The sequence below is a fragment of the Babylonia areolata genome, chromosome 32 (genome assembly GCF_041734735.1).
Source record: "Babylonia areolata isolate BAREFJ2019XMU chromosome 32, ASM4173473v1, whole genome shotgun sequence".
In the NCBI taxonomy this organism is placed as follows: domain Eukaryota; kingdom Metazoa; phylum Mollusca; class Gastropoda; order Neogastropoda; family Buccinidae; genus Babylonia; species Babylonia areolata.
Window position 1 is genome coordinate 22,411,750 of NC_134907.1, and position 10,000 is coordinate 22,421,749.

The 10,000-nt window shown below is 45.9% G+C and overlaps 1 protein-coding gene across 1 annotated transcript in view; it reads left to right on the forward strand.

The window, feature by feature from the left end:
* Positions 1-10,000, forward strand: part of LOC143276642 (protein-glucosylgalactosylhydroxylysine glucosidase-like) — a 26,893-nt gene that overhangs the window by 16,798 nt on the left and 95 nt on the right. The window contains exons 12-19 of the mRNA XM_076581259.1: positions 887-955; positions 2,250-2,484; positions 3,020-3,094; positions 3,455-3,606; positions 6,062-6,149; positions 7,267-7,357; positions 8,820-8,937; positions 9,832-10,000. The exon at positions 9,832-10,000 is cut by the window's right edge and continues 95 nt beyond it. Of these exons, the coding sequence (XP_076437374.1) occupies positions 887-955; positions 2,250-2,484; positions 3,020-3,094; positions 3,455-3,606; positions 6,062-6,149; positions 7,267-7,357; positions 8,820-8,937; positions 9,832-10,000 (997 nt within the window). The remainder of the gene's footprint in view (positions 1-886; positions 956-2,249; positions 2,485-3,019; positions 3,095-3,454; positions 3,607-6,061; positions 6,150-7,266; positions 7,358-8,819; positions 8,938-9,831) is intronic.

The window sequence follows — 10,000 nt, forward strand, 5'->3', positions numbered from 1 at the left end:
ATGTAATATTTTTATGTGCCCCCCACGGAGGTTTCCTGAAATAAAAACGTCCTGTCTTGTCTTGTCTTGTCTTGTATTGTCCTTTCTTGTCTTGTCTTGTCCTGTCTTATACTGCCTTGTCATGTCTTGTCTGTCCTCTCTTATCCTGCCTTGTCTTGTCTAGTCTTGTCCTGCCTTGTCTTGTCTAGTCTTGTCCTGTCTTGTCCTGTCGTGTCTTGTCCTGCCTTGTCTTGTCGTGTCTTGTCCTGTTTTATCCTGCCTTGTCCTGTCTTGTTTTGTCCTGTTCCTGCTTGTCCTGTCTTGTCTTGTCTTGTCCTGTCCTGTATTATCCTGCCTTGTCCTGTCTTGTCTTGGGAGTGGTCGTGGAGATGAAGGTGTGTGTGGTGTTGGTGGGCGTATGTGTGTGCTTTTGGAGTGTACTGTGTGTGTGTGTGTGTCTTTGTGTTTGTGTGTCTGTGTGCGTGTGTGCGCGCCCATGTTTTGGTAGAGGTGTGTTTATTTAAGAGAGATGGTGAGCGAGAAAGAAAGAAATACTTGCACACACACACACACACACACACACACACACAGAGATATATATATATATATATCACACACATATATATATATATATATATATATATATATATATATATATATATATATATATATATATATATCACACAGATATATATATACGGACAAGACCAGAGGAAGTAATCAACAGTTCAACAACGCCGTGTTTTACACACACACACACACACACACACACACACACACACACACACACACACACACACACACACACACACACACACACACACACACACACACACACACACACACACAGGCGAACAAGACAAGAGGAAGAGATGAACAGTGTTTCACTCGGTACCGTTCACCTCAGGTTTGGACGGAGGTCAAAACTGGAATGGGGGCCACTAACTTCATCACCGGTATGGGCGGATTTCTTCAGGTGTGTGTACACATAAACAATAATAGATAATTACAGCAACAGCAACAACAATAAAGCCAGTTGAGATCAGTTTCTCAAGGAGGCGTCACAGCGTTCGGACAAATCCATATACGCTACACCACATCTGCTATGCAGATGCCTGACCAGCAGCGTGACCCAACGCGCTTAGTCAGGCCTTGAGGGAAACAAGAAGATACGTCATCAAATGAATAAATGAATAAATAGAAATAGATATATAAATAAATCTGAATATAATAACTTTTATGAATTAATGATAATAACAATAATAATGACAATGATAATAATGATTATAATGATGATGATGATAACAATAATAATCATAATAATAATAATGATAATAATGATGATGATAATAATGATAATAATAATAATGGTGATGATGACACCATTGCTGCTACTTCTACTACTACTACTACTACTACGTCTCTCTTTGTTTCAAGTCCATTGAGGCTTCTGGTCCACATTATCTTTCTGATCTCATTCATCCTTACATACCCTCACGCCAACTCCGCTCTTCTTCTGACACACGTATGCTTAGAATCCCCCCTGCTCGAACCAAAACGCATGGCCAACGCAGTTGTTCATTCCAAGCCCCCTTTCTTTGGAATCCACTTCCTCAGCCTCTCCGTCACTCATCTTCGCTGCAATCTTTCAAATCCAGTCTGAAGACACACCTTTTCCCCTCCTGATTAATTCTCAACAGCTCATCCCTTTCCAGTGTGAACTGGGGTGACTGTTGGTGAGTGAATTTTGATAGTTTCAGGAACTGTTGGTTGTGTTTTTGTGTGCTGTTTACGATTGTGTGTTGTGGCTTGTGTGTGTGCGTGTGCGTGCGCGTGCACTTGTGTGTGTGTGTGTGTGTGTGTGTGTGTGTGTGTGCGTGTGTGTGTGTGTGTGTGTGATTTTTTTTAATGATATTTGGTATTTACTTTGGTGTTCAGTATTTTTTTTTCCTTTTGATGTTTACATATGTTTTCTGTTTGTAAATGCCTAGGGCTTATTTTCAAGATTAGGCGTAAATGCTCATGATAATAATAATACTACCATGACTGATGATGATGATGATGATGATGATGATGATGATGATGATGATAAACCAGAACAACAACGGAAACAACGGTCCAAGCCACATGCAGTCACTCACATCACTCGGCCCAGCAGCCCAGACAACGAGAGAACGAGTTCCCCAACGAAACTGAAAATTCTGTCAGTGAAAGCAAGAGGGTTCATATAAAAAAACTTGTTTTCAAATAATAACTGAACCGCTTGGCAGGCAGTTTTGTTCGGGTACGGAGGCTTCCGCATTGAACTGGAACGGGTGACCTTCACCCCGCGCTTACCCCCTGGAACCACCCGGTTTCGCATAACGGGTGTGGATTACCTGGGCGCGACCTTTGATCTGCTGATCACGGGTGACACAGTACTGTTTGTGGTCCGGCAGACGGATCGGGAATTCCCGTTAGAGCTTCGGATGCTGTCCAGCGGAACCACGTGGAGTTTGCGGGCAGGTGTGTGTGTGTGTGTGTGTGTGTGTGTGTGTGTGTGTGTGTGTGTGTGTTTGGTTTTGTTTGTGTGTGTGTGTGTAGGTGGTGGGTGGGTGGATGGATGTGTGTGAATGTAATGGTGGGGAGGGTAGTGGGATGAGGAGGAAGAGGGCAAAGGTGTGTGTGTTTAGGGGTGGGTGGGTGGACGTGTGTGCTTTTATTATTGTTTTATTTCATCTTGTTTCCCTTTTTCAGTGTGTGTGTGTGCGTGCGTGCAAGTGTGTGTCTGTGCTAGTGTTTGTGTGTGCGTGTGTGTGTGTGTAGATAGATAGATGCACACACACACACACACACACACACACACACACACACACACACACACACACTACGATCACTTATACCGTTATACGACGACAGTAACAACGACGACCATGACAACGATGATAGCGACGATGATTGTGACGAACGGTTTTAACAGTTTTTTTTCTCGATTTTCTTTTTCTTTCGTTTTCTTTCTTTCTTTTTGTTTGTTGATGTCCGTGCTTTGGGATGATTCCAGGACTGGAGCTGACTCTGGAGAGACAGCCGTTTGAAGTGTACACACTGAATGTGACAGACTGTCCTCTGCCACAAGGTCAGTTTACAAATCACGGTCTGTCACGACTACCAGTTTGCGCAACGCGACGCAATACAATGCAATACAATACAGTACAATACGATACGATACGATACGATACGATACGATACAATACAATACGATGCAATACGATACGATACAATACAATACGATTCGATACAACACGATACGATACGATACGATACGATACAATACAATGCAATGCGATGCGATGCAATGCAATGCAATCCAGCACAATGTAGTACTATGCAAAATACACTACACGTCACTGTACCGTTACAAAACACAACGCAACACAACACAACGCAACGCAACACAACACAACACAACACGATGCAGTATAATACTGTCCAACAGGGTCGTCATGCCCGGATGTAGTAAGAGGCGACGAGTCCAAAGGGAGAGAACCCATGATACCGACAGGCATTGGAAGAGTCCATGTGACGCAGACGGGGGGTGACAGGTGTGGTGACTTCCTGCAGTGCTCTCGACTGCTTCAGCAACTCACGGTGTGGAGACGTTGCTGATGTGTCGTGTCGTGTCGTGTCGTGTCGTGTCGTGTCGTGTCGCGCCGTGTCGTGTCGTGTCGTGTCGTGTCGTGCCGTGTCGTGTCGTGTCGTGTCGTGTCGCGCCGTGTCGTGTCGCATCGTGCCGTCGCATCGTGGTGTGGTGTTGTGTGGTGTGTTGTGTGATGTGGTGTGGTGTGTTGTGTGATGTGGTGTGGTGTTGTGTGATTTTGTGTGGTGTGGTGTTGTGTGGTGTGGTGTTGTGTGATGTGGTGTTATGTGGTGAGGTGTGGCGCTGTGTGATTTTGTGTGATGTGGTGTGGCGTTGTGTGATGTGGTGAGGTGTGGCGCTGTGTGATTTTGTGTGATGTGGTGTGGCGTTGTGTGATGTGGTGAGGTGTGGCGCTGTGTGATTTTGTGATGTGGTGTGGTGTTGTGTGATTTTGTGTGGTGTGGTGTGGCGTTGTGTGATGTGGTGTGGTGTGGTGTGGTGTGATGTGGTGTGACGTTGTGTGGTGTGGTGAGGTGTGGCGTTGTGTGCTGTGGTGTGATGTGGTGTGACGTTGTGTGGTGTGGTGAGGTGTGGCGTTGTGTGCTGTGGTGTGGTGTGGTGTGGCGTTATGTGGTGTGGTGTGGTGTAGCGTTGCGTTGCGTTGCGTCGTGTGGTGTGGTGTGGTGTCGTGTGGTTTTGTGTGGTGTGTGGCGTTGTGTGGTGTTCTGTTGTGTTGTGTGGTGTGGTGTGGTGTCGTGTGGTTTTGTGTGGTGTGTGGCGTTGTGTGGTGTTCTGTTGTGTTGTGTGGTGTGGTGTGGTGTGGTGTGGTTTTGTGTGGTGTGTGGCGTTGTGTGGTGTTCTGTTGTGTTGTGTGGTGTGGTGTGGTGTGGTGTAGTGTGGCGTTGTGTTGTGTTGTGTCGCGTCATATTGTATCGTATCGAGTGTAGTGTAGTGTAGTGTCGTTTTATTTTTATACTCGGTTACTGCATCGCATTGTATCGTATCCTATTGTATCGTATCATCTGGTATCGTTGTGTAGTGTAGTGTAGTGTAGTGTAGTGTCGTGTAATGCAGTGTAGTGTAGTGTAGCGCAGTGCAGTGTAGCGCAGTGTAGTGTAGTGCAATGCAGTGCAGTGTAGTGTAGTAAAGTGTAGTTAGTGTAGTGCAGTGTAGTGTAGTAAGTGTAGTGTAGTTAGTGCAGTGTGGTGTAGTAAAGTGTAGCTAGTGTAGTGTAGTTAGTGTAGTGTAGTGCAACGTAGTGTAGTGTAGTGTAGTGCAGTGCAGTGTAGTGCAGTGTAGTGTATTGTGTATACTACCTTTCATCACACCATCAGTGCTGCAGTCTTGGGGGCTAGTTGGCCTCTGGGAACCATCCCAACGCCGACTGTCCTAAAGCCCTCTTGACCGAGAGAGTGGGGATGTAACTTGGGCAAGACACCTCGCTCCCAGATAGTTGGGACAGCAGTTGCCTCCTCAGCTGTTATGTGTGTGATGTGTTTGTCATCCTCCAAATCCCCAACTACAGTCAAAGGAAATTGAATCTTGAAACCCGCAGTGATGGCCTAGAGGTGACGCGTCCGCCTAGGAAGCGAGAGAATCTGAGCGCGCTGGTTCGATTCACGGCTCAGCCGCCGATATTTTCTCCCCATCCACTAGACCTTGAGTGGTGGTCTGGACGCTAGTCATTCGGATGAGACAATAAACCGAGGTCCCGTTTGTAGCATGCACTTAGCGCACGTAAAAGAACCCACGGCAACAAAAGGGTTGTTCCTGGCAAAATTCTGTAGAAAAATCCACCTCGATAGGAAAAACAAATAAAACTGCACACAGGAAAAAATACAAAAAAAAAGGGTGGCGCTGTAGTGTAGCGACTCGCTCTCCCTTGGGAGAGCAGCCCGAATTTCACACAGAGAAATCCGTTGTGACGAAAAGAGAAATACAATCCGATACAATACAATACAATACAATACCATACAATACAATACAATACTTAATGCTTTTATTTGAGAACATATGTTTATTACTCTTGTTTAATCAAGTTATCCGCGTGTGTGGGGTGGGGGGTGGGGGGGTGCGGTGCGGGTGTGTGCTGATTATCTGGTTGTGGTTTTCCGCAATTCATCTTTATTCTTATCTTATCTGTCTATTATAATCAATGTGCAGTATAGTAGGCTATGTTTATAATTATATTCAAATAATGTTTCTTAATTCTTTCTGTTTTTACATTAAGAATACTAGTTATTACCTGCAGTGTGTGGATGTATGTATGAAACGATGAATGTGATATTTTTTACATTTGTATCTTCGTAATATTTGTTGGGGCTGTTGTTGGCTTTTACAGTTATGGTCCCCATGTTGTTTACTTGTCTATGTTGTGATAATGCACCTGACCAAATTTCTCCAGTTGGAGATAATAAAGTTATTCTTATCTTATCTTATCTTATGTAGTCAGCCTATCGTTTTCAGGCCATGGACAACACCGTCAATTTTTATATCGGAGATGACAACAGGATCTACCAAGGCTCCAGTACCTCCTTCACTGCTGGAACACTGAGTGAGCCAATAGTTTGAGGACGGTCTGTCCGTGTGTCTGTCTCTGTCTGTCTCTTGTCTCTCTCTATTTCTCTGTGTATACTGTGAATTTCTCTCTATACACGTATATATATATATATATATATATATATGTGTGTGTGTGTGTGTGTGTGTGTGTGGAAGGCTTGACATAAAAGCTTCTTGACTGTTATGTTTTTATTAACAGCTTGTGTAATGAAACGTTGTTTTTGTTGTTTTTTTAATCCTTTCGGACTGACGCCACATTCATTTGATGTAAATGACCTTCGTGTTCATTTCTTATCCAGAAAATAGGTCACTCTCCTTCACGGATATATACGTGGTACCCAGAAAATAGGTCACTCTCCTTCACGGATATATACGTGGTACCCAGAAAATAGTTCACTCTCCTTCACGGATATATACGTTGTACCCAGAAAATAGTTCACTCTCCTTCACGGATATATACGTGGTACCCAGAAAATAGTTCACTGTCCTTCACGGATATATACGTGGTACCCAGAAAATAGGTCACTCTCCTTCACGGATATATACGTAGTACCTAGAAAGGTCACTCTCCTTCACGGATATATACGTGGTACCCAGAAAATAGTTCACTCTCCTTCACGGATATATACGTGGTACCCAGAAAATAGTTCACTCTCCTTCACGGATATATACGTGGTACCAAGAAAATAGTTCACTCTCCTTCACGGATATATACGTTGTACCCAGAAAATAGTTCACTCTCCTTCACGGACATATACGTGGTACATGATTTGTTGATGATGTGCAGATTTCTGGATTTATGCACGTTGTTGTATGTCATCAAAAGAATAATATTAGATGAAAGAGTAACATTTTGAAAGATGAGATTATAAGACGAGAGAAAAGTGTGTCGGCGGGTGGGGGGGGGGGGGGGGGTGGGGGAGGGGGGGGGGTTACTCCACGGTAAACTCCATATACTAAGCAACAGTCTTTCAGCAAACTTAGCTCCGTAAAGATCGCCCCATGTAAAACCGGCCCAAAGTCTTACAGCCACAGCAATGGCTTGGCTGTAAAGATAACAACAACAAAATCATGTGTGTTTGATGACCAACTGCTGTATGCATTCTTCCCAGAGGTGGCTATGCTGGGGGACTACACACTGGAGGGCATCAGTCTTCGGCAACAGACCTTGCTACGTCGTCTGCTTAAGTGTGGCATGGAAAGGTGTGTGTGTGGAGGGGTGTGTGTGGATGAGTAGGTGTATGTGGTGGTGGGGGTAGGGGTTGGGTGTGTGTGGTGGGGGGGTGAAGGTTCGGTGTGTGTGTCCGGGGGGAGGGGGGGTTGGGGTTAGGTGTTTGCGGGGGGTGGGGTGGGGGTTAGGTGTGTGTGTGTGTGTGGGGTTGATGGTGGGGGGATGTGGGGGGCTAGGTGTGCAGGGGTGGGGGTTAGGTGTCGGGGGGATGGGGGTGGGAGTTAGGTGTGTGTGGGGGCTAGGTGTCTGTGGGAGATGGGGGTAGGGGTTAGGTGTGGGGGGGATGGGGGTGGGGGTTAGGTGTCTGTGGAAGATGGGGGTGGGGGTTAGGTGTGGGGGGGATGGGGGTGGGTGTTAGGTGTTAGTGTGGGTTGGGGTTAGTTGTGGGGGGATGGGGGTGGGGGTTAGGTGTTAGTGGGGGTGGGGGTTAGTTGTGGGGGGATGGGGGTGGGGGGTTAGTTGTGGGGGGATGGGGGTGGGGGTTAGGTGTTAGTGGGGGTGGGGGTTAGGTGTGTGTGTGGAGTGTGGGTGGGGGTTAGTTGTGGGGGGATGGGGGTGGGGGTTAGTTGTGGGGGGGGTGGGGGTGGGGGTTAGTGGGGGTGGGGGTTAGGTGTGTGTGTGGAGTGTGGGTGGGGGTTAGTTGTGGGGGATGGGGGTGGGGGTTAGGTGGGGGGTGGTTGGGGATGGGGGTTAGGTGTTAGTGGGGGTGGGGGTTAGGTGTTAGTGGGGGTGCGGGTTAGGTGTGTGTGTGGAGTGTGGGTGGGGGTTAGTTGTTTGGGGGGATGGGGGTGGGGGTTAGGTGTGGGGGGTGGTTGGGGATGGGGGTTAGGTGTTAGTGGGGGTGCGGGTTAGGTGTGTGTGTGGAGTGTGGGTGGGGGTTAGTTTTTGGGGGGATGGGGGTGGGGGTTAGGTGTGGGGGGGGGGGGGGGGGCATGGCGGTAAACTTTATATCAGTGTGATCAATATGATTTATTCTATTTTATCGTGAAAAGAACGGTTTTATTGCACACATTTTGACCATTTTTGTATCTGCCATGGACTATAGGTGTACGTGTGTGTTGGTTGCAGGCAATGAGTGGAGGAGTGGAGGAGTAGGTGTGTGTGTGTGTGTGCGTGTGTGTGTGCGTGTGTGTGTTGATGAGTAAGGTGTGGGTTCGGGGTGTGTGGGTGGATGTGCATGTATGTGTGTGGATGAGTAGATGTGTGTGTGGGGGGGGGGGAGTGGGGGAGCGGAGGGTCGTGTGTGTGTGTGTGTGTGTGTGAACAAGCATGGGTAGAAGAGGATTCACCTGTGTATGCCATGGCAGACTTTGCAAGGGAACATGACAGGGTGTTGTTATCGTTATCAAGATAAGTGTTATTTTTGTAGATATCATTACTACTGTTTTATCATCATTAGCATCATTTTTTTTATTTTTTATTCTTTATTTCCAGTTCCAGTATTGACCCCGAGTACAAACTGGAATTCAATGCTGAACGAGCAGAGGATTGTGGGACAGCACCATGTGCCGGTAACTCTCTGCACTGTCAACTGAAGGAATGGCGACACTGGGTCAGTGCTCTCCCTTCGTACTCTCTCTCTCTCTCTCTCTCTCTCTATATATATATATATATACATATGTGTACATATACATACATATGTAAAAAAAAAAGTGTATATATATATATATATATATATATATATATATATATACATATATATATATATATATATATATATATATATATATATATATATATATATATATATATATATATATTGCGCACGCAATGACACTCGACTTCTCCCTGATTCCGACGAGGAAGAAAATGGACAAGACCTCAGTGGTACACGCGTGCGCCTGCGCAACACACACACACACACACACACACACACACACAGTGATAGAGAGTGGAGTGAGAGACACACCACACATACAAGAAGCCACACATTCCACAGCAAGGAAAACACGGGCCTGTGCAAACATTAGACATTAGGGGGGCAATATACAGACAAGCTGGACTGATTTTGTGTGTTTGCAATGTCATTCTGTAATGTTGCATTTTTCACTATGAAAAAGAATGCACAACAACGATGTATGTATATCTAGAATTAATGAATGAATAAACAAACAAATAAATAAATGAACAACAACAAAAAACCCAAACAGACAAGCAAACAGATAGATAGACAGCCAGCCAGCCAGAGAGATAGATAGATAGATATATAGATAGATAAACAGATAGATAGAATAGACAGACAGACAGACAGATAAACAGATAGATAGATAGATTGACAAACAAGTACATAAATAATGGAGTCTCCCGTCGGATCGACGGATGAGTAGGCAGGCAGGCTTATCTGTCGGTGTGTGTCCAGTAAATACATCAATGACTATATAAATCACCAACAAAAAACACCACAACACGCTCGTGCTCCCAGCAGTAACACATGTGTTCCCATCAGGACCCCACCATCACCGCCACCACGGTTCAACGTGACTGTAGCACCCACATCCATACCCCCACCACCCTCCCAACCCCGCCCGCCAACACTTCCGTCACGTCAGGGTGTCCTACCCGAGTCACGTGCAACTGTCCGACCCAGCGTCTCCATGGTGATGGTGATGACGTCA